Source organism: Pipistrellus kuhlii, unplaced genomic scaffold (genome assembly GCF_014108245.1).
Source record: "Pipistrellus kuhlii isolate mPipKuh1 unplaced genomic scaffold, mPipKuh1.p scaffold_m20_p_4, whole genome shotgun sequence".
In the NCBI taxonomy this organism is placed as follows: domain Eukaryota; kingdom Metazoa; phylum Chordata; class Mammalia; order Chiroptera; family Vespertilionidae; genus Pipistrellus; species Pipistrellus kuhlii.
In genome coordinates, this window is record NW_023425540.1 from 3,792,931 (window position 1) to 3,810,376 (window position 17,446).

General features: G+C 41.0%; 2 protein-coding genes across 2 annotated transcripts; one reads left to right on the forward strand and one right to left on the reverse strand.

Annotated features, from left to right (window-relative positions):
• Window positions 1-957: 957 nt before the first annotated feature.
• RAD1 (RAD1 checkpoint DNA exonuclease) lies at window positions 958-6,967 on the reverse strand. The gene is made up of 6 exons (XM_036410726.2): window positions 6,851-6,967; window positions 6,240-6,459; window positions 4,553-4,661; window positions 3,162-3,420; window positions 2,376-2,474; window positions 958-2,064 (listed from the first exon to the last, which is right to left on the reverse strand). Exons 2-6 carry the CDS (start codon window positions 6,432-6,434, stop codon window positions 1,881-1,883), a joined length of 846 nt encoding a protein of 281 aa, XP_036266619.1. The 5' UTR covers window positions 6,435-6,459; window positions 6,851-6,967; the 3' UTR covers window positions 958-1,880.
• A 34-nt stretch (window positions 6,968-7,001) lies between these two features.
• BRIX1 (biogenesis of ribosomes BRX1) lies at window positions 7,002-17,205 on the forward strand. The gene is made up of 10 exons (XM_036410725.2): window positions 7,002-7,312; window positions 9,788-9,899; window positions 11,214-11,257; window positions 12,744-12,814; window positions 13,492-13,541; window positions 13,643-13,716; window positions 13,868-13,918; window positions 14,053-14,154; window positions 15,108-15,236; window positions 15,496-17,205. Exons 1-10 carry the CDS (start codon window positions 7,154-7,156, stop codon window positions 15,763-15,765), a joined length of 1,062 nt encoding a protein of 353 aa, XP_036266618.1. The 5' UTR covers window positions 7,002-7,153; the 3' UTR covers window positions 15,766-17,205.
• Window positions 17,206-17,446: the final 241 nt, after the last annotated feature.

Genomic DNA, 17,446 nt, shown 5'->3' on the forward strand with positions numbered 1-17,446 from the left:
CCTCCCCTGCAGGGCTGGTCCCACCCCCCCTCCCAACTGTCCTCCCCTGCAGACCATCTTATGTCCACATGGGGCAGCCATCTTGTGTGTTGGAGTGATGGTGAATTTGTATATTACCTCTTTATTATATAGGATTCTTCATAGGTTCAACTTTAAAAAAACATTAAAATAAAAAACAACTGTGGTTTTCAATGTTAAGGGAAGCTGTAGTCCTTGACATGTTGACTGATGAAATAGTTTCATGATTATATTTATTTATTGATTGATTTCAGAGAGGAAGGGAGGGAGAGATAGAAACACCAAGGAGGACTGTCATTGATTAGCTGCCTCCTGCACACCCGCAACCCAGGCACGTGAATTATGTTTTAATTTGTTCTGCTCTTGGTGTTGATCTAAACAAAAAATATTTGGACGGTTAGATGTATTCACTTCCTTCTTGAACACATTCTATACTTTACAGAACTCCCAACTTCTTTTGTGCCTACCAGCCAGGCATCCTGAGGTTGCCTGGGAGACATGTTAACTGGCAGGTACTCACCTGGGAGATGTGCTAGCTCGACACACAGGCTGGGACTGTGTCTGGGAACAATGCTTACAGCTGTCCAGGGGGGGCCTTTCTCTGAAGGGCTTGGCTCCAATTCTCTCCAAACCAATCTCCTGGATGCTGTGTGGCCCATTTTACAGGACAGCATACCAAATACACCCTCCAGTTGTGGGGAATATTTAACGGTTCTCAGCCATCAATAGCAGGGGCCACTTTTACTGGGGGGAGGGTGGTCACAATGGCAGCCTCAGTAGGTCTGGACCAGGGAGGCTCATGAATCCTGCAATGGGGTGAGTTTTCCCCCATGAAGGACCATCCCACCCAAAAGGCCAATCAGTGGTGCTGTTGTCGCCCGATACAGAAACTTCATTTTAGATATGTGTTTTTTTCCTACTAGAAAACAGGTCAGATAATTTTAGTATGCTACTTTATTAAATATCTACATTCACAAATTATTTCATTGTGAATTACCCAAGAAATACAAAATCTCTCAATGGCTTTCTCCACCTTGGTTTAGTTAAGAAACTCTTATAGGGAAACAGAAGGAATTAATAAGTACTTACTGCAGGACTCACTACAGTGGACAGTTTGGAGAACAAGAAAATCTATAACTCTGAAGCCATATCTTTTTCATTTCTTCAAAATGAATACTTTAAAAATAAATCATATATTCAGACTTGTTTAGTGATGCCTAAGTTTCAGAAAGTTTGTGAAGAAATCACATAGAAAAACAGACACTTGGATGCAATCAAATGCCTTTTTTTTTTTTTTTTAAAGTATCCTTTCACACAGTGGCTCTCAAACTCGGCATACATCAGAATTCCGGAGTCAGGGGGCTGCTTTGCTGGCCCACGCAGAGTTTCTGAGCTTTGCTGGCCCACGCAGAGTTTCTGACAAGTTTCCAGGTGATGCTGATGGTGCTGGTCTGGGCACAGCCCTTTAAGAACTGCTGCTTTAAGATATTTTCTCCAGAACTCCAACTAACAAGCAATACCCATATGCCTTTACTTTTCTAATAGTAAAAAAAGATTTCTAATAAATAAAAGAACATTTCACATATGGCTCCATCAAACCTTAAATTTTCAGCCTTTTGAAATGTCCTACTTAAATAGAATATATAATTTATTCATCTTGGCTCATAATAATTCCTGAGTTCAAAAAAAGCAGGACCGCAGTACTGGGTTATCTGGGACTACATGAAAACATCCACTTACACAGGGAGCTTGCTCCGGTCTCCTCCGTGCCTCTTCCATTGGGAAATCCAGCACGAAATCATTAAGAATGAGAACGAGACCTATCATGAATGCAGACATAAAATGTCAGTGCATTGTCATACTTAAGCTTCTGAATCAGGAACTTCTTCATCAGGGCAGCAGTAATACTCCACAAAACATATCTGTCCATCTTCATTCCGAATCATATACTGTAAGGAGAGGAATCCTCGGTTATCTGTCCGAATAGACACCTTGCACGACAGGACCAATGCCTTTGTAGACGGCTTCAGTAAAGAAATCTTGTATCTGCAGAAGAGGAAATAAATAGCTGTGATTTGGATACATGTCCAGCAGTGCTCAGAACTCAGAACAAAAGTTAGCCAGCAATACCATGTAGCAAATACAATGAAATCCAATACTTAGTCAATTTGCTAATATTTTCTCTTCATTAAAAAGAATTTCATCCACTATAACCCCAAATCCCCAAGTAAATCCAGAACCTAATGTTCATTTTTAAAAAATACTACTTTTTCCAACAGATTGAAAGTTTTAAAATCTTAAAAAATTTATTTAATAGAAATTTGGTATTTAACTGCATCTACATCACCATAACTGACCTGTTAACTTGGGTTTCGTTACAATTAAAGGACTCCATCAGATCAGAATCTTTGGGATAATCGAGGTGGGAGCTTCCTGCATTCCCAAAAGTAGACAACCTAGAGCAGAAAACGAGAAAGCCGTGGATTCATTGGTCCAGCAGTAAGCCGCATCAGGTCCGAACAAAGACGACATTTAAGGAGCCATTCCGCTCCCCACCACGGAACCACCTCCCACAGGGAGACGGGAGACAGCCAGGAGCCTTCCCACTACCCATGCCGAGAGAGGTCACACGGGTGGGGACCCTCTCACAGGCTCTGCTTACGTGCCTGGGATTTTAATTCATATCACTGTTCCAGTAGGGTTCCACTGATTTCCCTTTTGGTTAATATTTTAACAGATTTTGAGCCAAATATTTGACTGTCTAATGCATGAGAGGGGCCTTTAGTTCTTCTAAAGTAGATATTTAAAACCCTTTACTCGTTAATATTCTGACATTATTTCTACAACAGTTTAAGTAGTACAAAGTACAACAATGAAAAGACCACTAGTTTCTGAATTAGGAGACTGAGCTACTCGTTTTGAAACCAGCATTGCCTAACTATGCAGCTATGAAGATGAACTAGTGAATTGATTTTCCTGGTCTTAAGTGTTCTGATCAATGAAAGTGTGAGAGTAAAAGCTTGCTAGAGTTCTGAAAATTCTAGAACCCTGGATAACACTCTGTAAGTCCTGCATCCTCAGCGAATGTGTCAACAGGAAATGGAGTAAAGGACATTAGTTGTAAGCGCACTGCCCTTTAGTACCTGAAGTAAGGCTTGTCAGGAGACATGGTGATCTGTAGGACCTCACTCGTCATATCCAATTCGGAAAATGCTTCACGGAGCCCCTCTGACTGCAGAATAATCTTATTAATCACATTGGTGCTGCAGAAATCAAAATCCAGCGTTTCCTCAGGCTCCTGGGTATTGATTTTACAGACTGTCACCACACCTCCTTCTTCCAGAAACAGCATCAAGGGGCAACCATAACCTTGGTAACACATCCGAAGTGCAGTTAAGTTCCCTGCAATGGAAATGCATCACATTTTGGATTTAGCTGTATACCTCTGGGTTCAGATTTTCGTCAAATGTCACATAAAGCTTCTCAAGAACACATTAGCCTGCCCAATTTCTAGCAGAAATGTATGTCTCTCTATAAGAAAGCATCACATCTGCCCTGATGTACATACTGTCATCAGGGAATTCCAAATCTAACTGCGAGAAAACTGGGAACAAAATGTACTGTAACTCTGAAATCCTTTCCAGCTGGGCAAAACACCTCCAAAATGCCTTACTGATCACATGTACCCACAATTTCAGGAGGGAGAGTACACGGTCTGATACAGCAGAATAGAGAGAGCATGCTGCTTCTTGAAGGTGCAATTTGTACAACAGTGGATTGCTGTGATATGATATCTGTACTATGCTGCCAGTGTATTCACTATAAGCAAGCATGTCAAACTCTCAGCTTGCGGGCCACAAGTTTGACATGCTTGGCTTTAAGGATCCTTCCAATCTTTTCTTTTGGGAGACATTCTTTACATTTTCCCCAATGTTAAGATCAAATTGGGAGGAAAAGAGAGGGTGGTTAGTGGTGGTTAGGGTTTTAACTCTGAAAACCATTAGACAGGAAGAGGAGTATGACAGGACATTCTAGCTCCTCTCCCTTCCTGAAGATGGAGGGCCACAGTGAGGAGGGGGTGGGGGGAGGCAGATGCTTTTAGGAAAAACCAGCTGCATTAAAAAATGTAATTAATGCCCTAGCCAGTCTGGGCCTCGGCCTGCAGATGAAAGGGTCCTGGGTTCAATTCCGGTCAAAGGCACATTCCTAGGCTGTAGGCTCCTCTGTTGTCCTGGCCCTGGTCAGGCTCGTGGAGGGGGCAACCAATCGATGTGTTTCTCTCACATCGATATTTCTCTCTGTCTCTCCCTCTCTCTTCCGCTCTCTCTAAAAATCAATGGAAAAACATCCTTGGGTGAGGATTAAAAAAAAGATAAGAAAATGTATAACTAATAATGAAAGTACAGTATAAAATTAAAGTATATTTTCTAGAGAATAATAAGTACTTATATTCTAATAACGTTTTCTGTCTTTTTCTGGCCATTCTATGTCCAGAAAAATAGTTATTTATTATAATAATAATTAAATGGTTCACCTGGCATAGGACTTGATCCAAAAATAGATAAGCAGTCTAAAAGGACAGTTAAATTAATTCGGAAAGTAACAGGCTCTTCCTGAACTTTAAACTCTTGAAATATTCCAGCCTATGAAAAAAAGTAAACATGAAAAAAATAAGTGTACTTAAGAATGAGACCTCACACATAAGGTTCTAGATTTCACTTTTATGTTTTTTTAAAAAACCAATATTATGCTAATCCCATGAAAATAATTTCTGATTATCAATCAACACATCTTAAGCTTTTTAAACTATCATCCATTAGAATAACACTAGTCAAGTCCTAGCTGATTTGGCTCAGTGGATAGAGCATGGGCCTATAGACTGAAGGGTCCCAGTTCGGTCCAGTCAAGGGCATATATCTGGGTTTTGGGCTGAATCCCCAGCAGGGGGCGTGCAGGAGGCAGCTGATCAATAATTCTCATCATTGATGTTTCTATCTCTCCCTTTTTCTCTGAAATCAATAAAATATATATTTTTTAAAAAGAATAACACTAGTCAATAGCTAACGGTATAATGGGGATTTGGGTTCATGCACAACTTTATGTAGGGCTTTTCATCTAGTTTCTTGGATCTAAACTATTCCCAACCCCCCCCCCCCCCCCCCCCCCCCATTCTCCAGTCTCCTGTTTGGAGCCATCAATACAGCTGAGGTCACCTGGAAAATTGCCAAACAATTTGATAATGCCTGAGTGACAGTTCTCAATTTCTTTTGAGAATAAGAACTATGTCTCATTTATCCCTGAAGTCATACTATGCACTTAGATGTTCAAAAACATGCTGAACTAAATCTGAAATTTGCACCATACAGATGTAACTTTGTAAGAACAAATACATCACATTATAACTAATAGAGGGGAAACTGTTTTCTAATAAAAGGTTGCAGTAAAGAGCACACACTCTGAAAACAAATGTTCTCATCCTAACTCAGCCACTTGTAAGCTATGGTGCCGCTGGCCAATCACTTAAGCTGTGCCTCAGTTTCCACATACATGAAATGGGAATAGCAGCCTATCTCATAGGACAGTGGTTCTCAACCTTTCTAATGCCGTGACCCTTCAATACGGTTCCTTATGTTGCGGTGACCCCCGACCATAAAATTATTTTCGTTGCTACTTCATAGCTGTAATTTTGCTACTGTTAATGAATCATAACGTAAATATTTGTGTTTTCTGATCGTCTTAGGTGACCCTGCTAGCCGTGTGTTGCGACCCACAGGTTGAGAACCGCTGCTGTAGAGCCTAAGACCATCGGAAAACACAGATATTTACATTACGATTCATAACAGTAGCAAAATTAGAGTTATGAAGTAGCAACAAAAATAACTTTATGGTTGGGGGTCACCACAACATGAGGAACCGTATTAAAGGGCCGCGGCGTTAGAAAGGTTGAAAACCACAGTCATAGGACTACTGTGAGGATTAGATGAGTTTAACTACATAAAACACTCACAGGAGTGCTTGGACTCTTAAGCTTTGGGACATTTTTAGTTTTAACCATGCTCTCTCTAAAACACGGGGAAAGAATTTGTTACGGAGAGGGGGGAAAAACAAAACAAAACAAAAAACGAAAAGCAAACGACCTGTCGTTCTCTAACTTACATGACGCCTACTAAAGCCTTGGATCTCATTACACTGGGTGCGGAGTGAATGTCTAACGGACCCACCTGGATAAAAGCATTCGCTTGCACACACTTGGCATTCTCCACCGTCACCTTGATCCCGTTCTTGGTGGCGAAGCAGGTGGCGTGCTCCCGGAAGTGGATGGCCTTGAGCACGGTGGACAGGTTCCGCACGTTGTCCAGGCTGGCCACCAGGCTGTAGCCGCTCTCGTCCGGGACCCGCTGGCTAACGAGGGGCATGGTCCGCGGCGGGGGGCGCGCACCCCTGGGAGACCCAGCGAGACCTGTCACCGCCGCGGGCCCCCCGCCCCGGCCTGCGGGGCTGCACCCCACCTCGGCCTCCCCACCGCCCCTGGGACTCTGGGGACACGACGGGCGGCTCCCCGGTCTCTAGGAAGAGGACGGTAATGCCTGGAAAGTGGTGCATCCTGAAACTAGGTCACCAGTAAGTAACAGTGCTGACGGCCAGCTTCGGCACGTCAAACGGGGGCCAAGGATCCTCACCGACTGGGGGGCACGGGCCGCGATTTCTCCGAAGACCCACTTCGAGTCCCAGACAACTCGATCCCCAGCCCGCAGCGCCGGGGGTCAGAGCGGGAAGCGGGGCATCTGTTTGCCGGTCCCGGGATCGCGGGCCCCAGGCGCGGAAAGCGTACCTTCGCGGCGGGGTCCGGACGCCGGGGAGCCTCCCCCAGCCAGGTCACCGGGCAGACGAGGCGCAGCTCCCGGGGAAACCGGGAGGACGCGGACCAGCTCCCGCCACGGCTTTCAGATCGCCGGGACCGCCTCGGCCACCGTCACCATAGAGCTGGGCGAAGCCTAGAGAGGCGACCGGAAGAAGGCGTCCTAGGCCGGCGGAGGACCCAGAGCGCAGCGCACGCTGGACCATAGAGACGGGAAGTGGGAGCGAGAGGCCGCGCCGGAAGGAAGAAGACCCGGCGCGCAGGCGGCTTGGCAAGATGGCGGCCACCAAGAGGAAGCGGCGTGGAGGCCTGGCGGGCCCGGCGAAGAGGCCGAGGAAGAGCGAGAAGGATGCCAGGCCTGCAGCGAAGCAGCGCGACCAGGCCGAGGAGGCGGGGGAAGAGGACAGGAACCGCATCCCAGGCCCCGTGTGCAAGGTAGAGGGCTGCTCCCGGTTCCCCGGCGGCCGGCGTCCTGCGCCCTGCGCCCTCCCCGGGGCCGCCTACCGAACCGCGGGTTCCCGAGTCGCTGTGCCCCGCTCTCTCGGCCGGCCCGGCCCCCGCGTTCACATCTCACCCCCGGGCAGGAGGCTGCCCCGGGAGGCGAGCGGCTGTGCGGCCTCCAGCGCTCTTCCCGGGCCGCGGGAAGCCGACCCCGGAGCACCCGGAGCAGTTTCTCGTCCCCGCCCCCCTTAGAGGGATTTCCAGGTGTTGGCTATGTCCCTTACCATCACCGGTCTCTCCCCAGGTTCCGCCGTAGCCAACTGCGGGGCTCCTCCAGCAAGCACCGTCCTTGGGACTGGGACTTAGGGTTTTTTGTTTGTTCGTTTGTTTGTTTGTTTTGTTTTTCCTAAATCCTCACCCAGGATGTTTCTGTTGGTCTGTAGGCGGGGAGAGAAACATCCATGTGAGGGAAACACCGTTGCCTCCCTTACGGATCTCCATCTGGAGTGGAGCCGCCACCCCGTTGGGGTCGGGATGACGCTCCATCCGCGGAGCCCCCGGCCCGCGCTGACCCGTCTGGTGTCTAACTCCGCGGGGGCAGCTAACGGGCGCGGGCGCGGGCGCGGGCGCAGGCGGTGGGTTTCACTGGCGTTCAGCAGCCACAGTGGCAGGCACTCTACGGAGTCAGGTTTTCCCCGGCCTTGGGATTGCAGAGCCAGATCGCGGCCTCCTCCTTTTTCCTGAAATGTGGGGGTTTAGAAGGAAACCCAAGGAAGAACTCATCTACGTTGGTGGTTTTTATTCAAAAGGAAGTGAACAGCTAGATCGAATACTGTGCAGACAAGAGGTGCTTTTGATTTATTAATCCCTGTGTCCCCGGCTTAGCATATGCTCTAGTACCTGTAAGTGATAAAAAATATGGCCCTGTGTGGTGTAGGGGCAAGCACTAGGAAGGGGCTTAGCTCCGAGGAATGAAAGATGAGTTTAAACTCTAGCCTTGTTATTAACAGTGAGATTATGGGCTTTTCCTCATCTGCATTTTCAGAGGAAGGAAAGGTGATCGCCTCTTTGTGAAGAATGTAGTCTATTTTCAGTCAATGTTGGTGCTCTCGTTCTTCCTTAAGGACCAAGAAAGAATATGATAGTAACAGTGATCTGATACGAAATCTGGTATCAGCAAGTCTTGATATGAAAAATGCTATTGAGGATAGCGATTAGTACTTTTCCCCGAGGATAATAGGGTAAGGGATCATAAAGGAACTATTTAGCCTCTGAGCAGGATCTCAAAGTAAGGGCAGAATTTTGATATTCAGAAATGAGAGGGAACTGTACAAGGGAGATAGAAGAAACTGACCAGAGGTGTTGAAGTATGAGAAATGCTGAGAGTGAAAGCAACTAAACCAGGTGCTCTTATTCTCAGGAGCTCACATCTCCTGAACTGTAAGGGCCCCAGGGGACTTGAACCAGGGGAGCAGTGGGCAGCAACAGCTCATCCCAGGCTAACCCCTGAACCTGTCTCAAGGCCCCCTTTTCTCGGACTTGCTGTGAGCTCACATAGCCCCACCTCGGCTCATACTTTCCCCATCATGTTTCTCCAGAGCCGAAGCGTTTCCACCTGTTCTATCTCCCATTGCTTCGTCTGTCTTAAGCCCTTCTTTTCCTCCACAGCTTTAATAAACATACTCTAAAAAAATAAAAATAAAACAAGGTAGAACCCAATTGGCTAAAGTGAAGGGTAGATTTAGGACAATAGGAGGGGAAAATATAAATGTGTTTTAGAACTCATTGGTAAAGCTACGTCATTTTTGGACTTTGTCTAGAAAAACCTAGGAGGTAGGATGTGGTTGGAACTGAGCTTGAAGGTTGAGCTGCTGCTAGTCTGTTGGAGGGGCTGGCCATTTAGGGATTGGCAGTAAGAATAGAATTATGAGGATTGAAGGAGTGCAGTGGGTGTAGGAAAGGATCGAGAGCTGTTAAAAAGGAAAGTGACAGCACTTAGCAGTGCTTGTGATGTGAAAGAATAAGGGCCAGGAAGATTCAGAGCCTGGGGGACTGAAATGGTGGTGACAGCATCAGAAAAAGAAATAACACGGGAATTGGCCAGACCTGTGATTTAGTGTTCCAGAATGGAATTTGAGATTAGTAGAACTGGACAGTTCTTTACCGTTTTGAAGAGTTGACTTTCATGCTATGGGAATGACTATGAGAACTGTCCTGGAGAGACAGAAGTAAAAGAGGCTAAGGAAGAATCTTTAGTCAGGAGGAGGGATTGGAGACACTGAAGGAAATCCACAGGGAAGGCAGCCAAGCAGGGGGTTTCTGGGTGGCAGTTAGGTCTGAATACTGCTGAGAGATTGACAAAGTTGGTCAGGATTGTTTGGCTTGCTACTTGGAAGCTGTTGTCTTTGTAAACAAACGAGGTATGTTCACTCAGATTTAAGAATCTTTTAACATTTTATTTTTCTTTAGGGCAAGTGGAAAAATAAGGAACGGATTCTCATCTTTTCTTCCAGAGGAATAAATTTCAGAACAAGACATTTAATGCAAGACTTAAGAATGCTGATGCCTCATTCTAAAGCAGGTGCCTTTGTGTCATACTTGCAATTTTATGTTTATAAACGTGCATATTAATATATTTCCAGTTCAAGTCACACATCAGTTTTTCAATCTTGTGAGATAAAGAACCAGTACTCTTGAAAAATGTATCTTTTTCAGTGCCGAGATTTTTCCAGTTAACATTTTGCCAGAAATTCTTTGCAAACTTTGTTGAACACTAAGGCCCAATGCATGAAATATGTGCAAGTTCCTTGGCTCTGGTCCCCTCCCACTATGGTTTTGTTCGGAAGGAAGGACATTTGGTCAAATTAGCATATTGCACTTTTATTATTATAGATTCTCTTCACTTTCTTAAATATCCTGATTCCTGGAACATTCTTGAAGGTCCAGAAGAAATGCCTCCATAGTAATGCTCTTAGCCATCCTAGTTTGTCATTTTAAATGACTCAGGACTGCTTTCTGCATTAAATTACAAACAACTGTCCTCATCTAAAGATGAATGGACCTGAAGCAGGATTTCAGGCATCTTTAGGTGTCACTCAACCCCCTTCTCACTGCCCAGCTAATCTTTTTAGCACTGAGGTATCTTACAGGCAGTTGAATAACAGCTAGTTTTAAGTTTGGAACTGTTGCTAGTGCCACCATTGAGCTGTTTCTGTGTCTGTGTTGATTCTAGATAATAACTTAAGTCTTTCTTTAAATCAATGTTTCTTGAACTTGAACTCGGGTCTGCTGCTACATCTTCAGATCTCTGAAACTAATAAGAGAAATTTTTAATTAGTATCAGTTTTCTTTTTTCCTGTGATAATATGAAATCATTTGTTTTATTAGTTTCCTTTAGCAACTGTGATTCGTATTTAAAAGAAATTTTCATTACTTCAAGTTTTAGTTTGAGTTTTTCATAACTGGAGTCCTAGAACATGGTGTTCAGTTGTGAGAATTTTTTTACTTTTGAAAGGGATTCATAGAATACATAAAGTCTAGGAAACTGCTTAGATCTTTGTTTATAATTCTCGAGGACTACTTTTAATTACTTTTTATTAAAGAGAGAAACATTGCTGTGAGAGGAAAACATCAGTTGTTTACCTCCTGCGTGGGCCCTGAGCCAGAGTCAAACACATTACCTGTTGGTGCACAGGATGGCATTCCAACCAGCCAGCCACCTGGCCAGGGCTCAGTGCTCATTTTCACCTTTAAAAAGAATCAAGATTTCCAAGAGGTTGTGTTTTCAGATCTAATCATTTTAAATATTGATAACATTGCATTAAAAGCATGTGTGATTTGATTGAAGGTGCTTAGGAATCTTGTATTTACTTGTTTTTTCTTTTTTTCCTTACAGATACTAAAATGGATCGCAAAGATAAGTTATTTGTGATTAATGAGGTAATTTTAGAAAGTAATTAAAGTATTCTGGGAACACTATATTTAGGAAGTCAATTATTCAATGACTTTTACATTGCTTTATAGAAGATACTCGGATTTTATTAAATCTTCAGTAATCTACCTTCTACATTGTTATAGTACTCACTGTCTATGTCTTATAGTTTAGTGCTTCTGTATTCTTAATCGTTCTATTTATCTTGTTTCAACACCATGTTGATATTTCATGAGGACAAGGACTCTAGCTCATTCTTTTTTCCTCATGTTTAGAATAGTGAGAAGTGCATTCTTGGGTACACACACAGAATTATTCAACATGTATAAGATAAAAGTATTTTTAAAACCCCACATTGTAGAAAGCGTTTTGCCAGTATTAAGTAAAATGATGTTTGTCATACTTGCTCTTAAGATACTGCAAAGTAGTAATGAGGTTAAATTTTCAAAGTTGTTGAAGAGACTAACCTTACATTTAAAGCAGATTTTTAAAAACTAGAAGAATTTTTAAAAGATACTTTACTTCAGCCGTTAGACTTTTAAGCCATTCAGCACACATTTTTGAACCTGTGCTAGATCATGACATTAGGTGCTGTGGAAACTTCTACGGAGCAGCCCCGTGCCACCAGGGAGCTTGCCTGCTCCGGGGGCGGCAGGCCAGCACAGCCTAACATAGCAGTGAACACAGGAGGAGAAAGCAGGGCCCACAGCTGAGGTGGACTGGAAAATGGTCAGCGTAGTGTTGCCGTGTTCATTCCAAGCCAGAAAGGAAAGCTTTGGACCTATGAACTTTGAAGTTAGGTTTAAAGTTTAGAGTTTATGAATACTACATCAGGTAGTTTATGAATTACTACAATACTACAGGACTTTATTCCGGTATTGCTTTTGTATATTTCTCAAGTGTAACTGTAAACCTTCAAGATGTTGAAGTTTAATTCAACTTAAAATAGGTTTTGTTCACTTCGGTTTTTCACTAATCCCTGAGTGATTTTATAGAACTGAACCACAGAAATGATAGTATAAATGAAGAAGAAAACCCTAAGTTTCTTGATCTTAAAATTTAAAAAAAAAATGAAAGAGTTAAAAATCAGAATAACCATTATAAAGGATGAGTTTGGTTCTGTCAGGACTGTATATTCCTGAGTAGTGAGGCTCATAGCATGCAGTCTCCCAGGGGCATCTGTTCCATCTTTGTAGCTTGTACATGAGCTGTCAGAAGAAGAGGTTCCCAGCAGTCAGAATGAGGCCAGGTTACTTTAAAAGCTGGCCCAGAAGAGATGTTTACGCCAGGACAGGCAGAGAGTCTAGTTTACCTGGGGCAGAATACCTAAAGGGAATTGGAAAGGTTTCTTTTTATGAATAAATACAGTCACTAGATTTAGACCCTAGCTCATTAATTTGCTTAAGTTTTTTTTTTTTAAGAATATTGGTATTAACTGCATCGAGATGCTTTAGATCTCATCTACTTCATTTCTTTATACTTTGCTCCATTTAGGTTTGTGAAATGAAAAACTGCAATAAATGTATCTATTTTGAAGCTAAGAAGAAACAAGATCTCTATATGTGGTAAGAGAATGTATTAACTAAGATTGTTCTTTTAAATGATTCTTTGTACCTCTTACAGACTCCTTTCAGTCTTTTTTTTTTTTTTCCAAGACTGAGCCAGGGGATGAAGTGAACTCACTTGATTTCACAAAAGTTGTGAAACCTTAAAAAAAAAGGAATGTTACCCTGTTTCCCTGAAAATAAGACAGTGTCTTATATTAATTTTTGCTCCCAAAGATGCACTAGGTATTATTTTTAGGGGATGTCTTATTTTTCCATGAAGAAGAATATGGTACACATTTATTGTTAAATAAAGGAAATTTATTACCTGTATACGGTACGGTAATACGGTAGTTGTCAACACAAACCAGACAAACTGTGAATCCTACAGTATCAAGAATTTACTCATTTATTCAATGACAATCATGTCATCATCTTCTGGAACATCATCATAACAATCCAATTCCTGAATTTCCTGGTGAATTTCTTGTGAATCCATTTCTTTCAGAATCAGTGGACCAAAGCTCTCATGTTTAGCTTAGGGTGTGCCTTATATTTCTCAGAAGGAAACCTGTAAGTAGGTCTTATTTTTGGGGAAACACTGTATGAACATTATAGTATCTTTTAAACTATAAATACAAAGTAAGCATTTGCTACATTCTAAATTCTAATTAAAAGGCTTCCTTCCTATTTTTCAGGCTTTCAAATTCACCTCATGGTCCATCTGCTAAATTCCTAGTTCAAAATAGTAAGTTGACTCAGTTTAAATTTTTATGAGAACATTGCAAACCTTTTGGAATAATTGTGCCAAAATTATGACTATTTTTCTTGTTAACATAATTTTTCCAGTTCATACCCTCGCTGAGCTAAAGATGACCGGAAACTGTCTGAAAGGTTCTCGGCCCCTTTTGTCCTTTGACCCTGTAAGTTTGCAGTTAGCGTAAGAAGTCTAACTTCACTCTGCGTGGCGGTTTCTTGAGGATATAGCTTGTTGGATAAGTCAGTTTAGTGAACAACAGTTTTAAACAAAGCACTTTGCTGTTGACAATTAATACTCTCACTTTATTTTTATAGGCTTTTGATGAATTACCACATTATGCTTTGTTAAAAGAACTCTTAATTCAGGTAAATAGAAAGTACTTTTGGTGATATTTTATAAATCCGTAACTTTCTTTGGGTTTTTTCTTAACTCAGCGATCTAAAACTAAAGTGGGTTGGATCGTAGAATAAGGCACTAACACATTCTTTTCCCTCGCTAGATCTTCAGTACACCACGCTACCATCCCAAAAGCCAACCGTTCGTGGACCACGTGTTTACTTTCACTGTTTTGGATAATAGGATATGGTTTCGGAACTTTCAGGTTAGCTTTAATTAATTTTTATATTTTGAAATAAATTAGGACAAACAATACCACTACATATTGACCATTTATTTTGTTTTTTAAAAAGGAGATAGTTTGAAGATCCAAGAAGCAGTGGAATTCTAAATTTGTGCTAGATGCTGTAAAGGATACAGTAAAATGTAGGCGAAGTTAGGATCTCCCTGGGGTAGGGTTAAGACTTAAAAAACAGTCTCTATATAAGGCATTTAATGAGCACTATTAGGTGAGTCACAGTGACTCATTCAGGAAGAGAGGTGAGTCTGAAAGTCTTGAAGGAGGAATTTGGCAGAATAATAATAAACCTGCAGAGAGGAGGGCAGTGGAAAAACATCACAAGTTTCAGGCAGCATGTGAAGCAGACTGGGCTCTTCATGGGTTGTTATATCGGGAGCTCAACATACTTCCTTCTTTACCTCTGAGGGCAGACAGTCTGAACCAGTATACAGTGTTAATATTTGTAGTTCAGAAGTGGCCTTCATCAGTCATTCAAAAGTAAATTTGACCCTGTACTATACTTCTATATACCTTTAACTTCATTTGATTAGGTTTACAAAAACAGTTTAGGGATTGATTTACATTTTTAAAGGGTCCCCTGTAGTATATTTCAATACATTTTGTTACAGTAATTGCAATTTTACAAACATTTAACCAGAGGTTTTCAAGGATCCATGCATTGTGAGAAGCAGGATATGAACCAAATTTAAGTTACTCGTTTTTAAAAGAATACTTAAAAGCCTTTATATTTTCTCCTGATAACTACTTGTACCTAATATATTTCAGGAAATGCTGATGTTTTGACATTTGCCAGGTTTAACTTCTACCTTATTTTTATTTTCAGTTTTTTTAGGCACATTTATAGTGAGGTTATAGCCAGTATACCTTTTAGGAAGAGTGTACCCAAACCAAAATGAAATGTTTTCTTCTTCTTAAAGATCATAGAGGAAGATGCTGCTCTTGTAGAAATAGGACCTCGCTTCGTCTTAAATCTCATAAAGATTTTCCAGGGAAGTTTTGGAGGACCAACTTTATATGAAAATCCTCACTACCAGTCCCCGAACATGGTAAGCTGTTTTTGTTTAGTGGTCTTCTGTGTTCCAAAACTCTGGCCAAGAGAATTTCGTCAGGTCACTACTATTCTTTTAACTGCGAAACTCACTTTGGGTTTGGTGCAGGCAGTCTTGCAAGTTACTTTTTTTTTTTTTTTTTTAATTGCTCCTGAATTTAAGGGAAATAGGTTCCTAAGTTTATGTTCTTGACACCATATGTAAAATGTTTATTCATATTTCGAAAACATCGAATGTGTTTTTTATTTTTTTGTAGCATCGACGTGTTATACGATCCATCACAGCTGCAAAATATAAGGAGAAACAGCAAGTTAAAGAGGCACAAAAACTGAGAAAGAAAGAACCAAAGACTGTTCTTCCACATGACCCCACTGCAGATGTTTTTGTTACACCAGCTGAGGAAAAGCCCATAGAAATTCAGTGGGTGAAACCAGAGCCAAAAGTTGATTTGAAAGCAAGAAAGAAGAGGGTTTACAAAAGACAAAGAAAAATGAAACGGAAGGTGAACAGTGGAAATACAAAATGAATCGATGGATAATTAATTTTTCAGTTCTTTCATATTTATTTTGTATTCAGTGTGTGAATATTTTTATTCAGGACTATTTACAACTAATTAGTGTTTCATTTAAAAGAAAAAATTAAAATTTTGTGGCTTCAGTATCTGTTTTTCTAAATAAAATATCCCTAGAACTCAAATTTCTGTTCAAAGGTTATTTGCTATTATTAAAAATTTAGAGCACTTAAGAGTTAGGCCTGTCCTCTTAGATTAAAACTTTTTATTTGTTTGTTTAGCAAAGCTAGATTGTAAACAATTTATTGGGTTACTAGTAAACATAGCATTAGGCACTTGGAGCGTAGTTTCCGATGGGGAGGTAGGGGTTGACTGGGAGGAAAGAAAGCATCTTAGTAGGTTTGAGTCCCTGAGTCACCAATTAATGAGCCCTTGGACAAGCCAACGTCTGTTCTTGTTTTCTCATTTCAAAAAGGTACAACAAAAATGCTTAGGTTTTGAGAATCGAATTCTTTCATTGAAAGCATTTTGTAAGTTAAATTTTAGAAGCAGTGGGTATAAATTACTTATTGATAGTAAAAGGAAGAAGTACAAGGCAGTTGTTAGGAGGTACTAGAATATTTGAATTTCTCTGAATTATTTGCAGCAAAAGGATATATATGTATCTTCAGAAGTTGTATAGATACTACATAACTAATAAAATTAAGTCATGCTGTGGAGGTCTGTCATCACTTTAATTTCACAATCATTTTCCCATGTCTGTTTTACAATATGGTTAGTAATTGTACAGTATTCTACTCTATAGCACATGTCAGTTTTTTATTAAGTAGTTCAGTTACATATTTTCTTGTATAGGTGCTTGCAGTAAACATTCCTATATACAAATTATTTTGTACAACGTTCATATATTCTAGTACCTTCTAACAACAGCCTCTAAGTAGTAGGACTCAGGTCAGAACATTAAAAGTTCTTATTGCTCCCCTAAATATTATACCTCACCAGAAGTTAGAGCATTCATTTTCTTTTACCTTTGCAGTGGTGAAATAATCTTTGTCTATTGGATAGTTAAAAAATACTGTTTTCTTGGTGTTTTTTCGTTAGGTATTGGTTCTTAAGACTTTTGTTTTGGGGTGTTGGTTATTGTCATTAATTTTTCCTAATTTGTAAGAGCTCTTATATAGTAAGTTCATTCTAGACGTCTTTTCTGTTTCATCACTTGTAGTTTAATTTAAAATTTTTTTTTTTAAATATAGACAGGATGATAAATTTTTCCTCATTCCATTTTCTCTTAATTTTCTACTAAAAAACGCCTTCCTGAGACTATAATTAGGCTACTTGATCTGAAAATAGTCTAAATGATGAGGCTACTGAAGTCTTCTAAATTATGCAGATAATTCAGGTCAGATTTTATTGATAAATCTGGCCTTATATAAAAATAACTTCAGGATTTTTTTTTTTTTTAAACACCCACGTCTCAAAATTACAGGCTACGAACATAGTAAGATGTGAGTTTGAGTACTTAATACTTTTTGATATGTGTGTGGCAGAGTTTCTATGGGCTTTCCAGTTTAATAACTTCATCAGTTTCCACGTTTTCCTTTCCCAAAATTCTCTTTAATGGTCATTTATATGAAAGCCTCATTTGGTTGAGAATTCCTCATCGCCCAAGTCCATATTCATTGAGAAGCCAACCCAT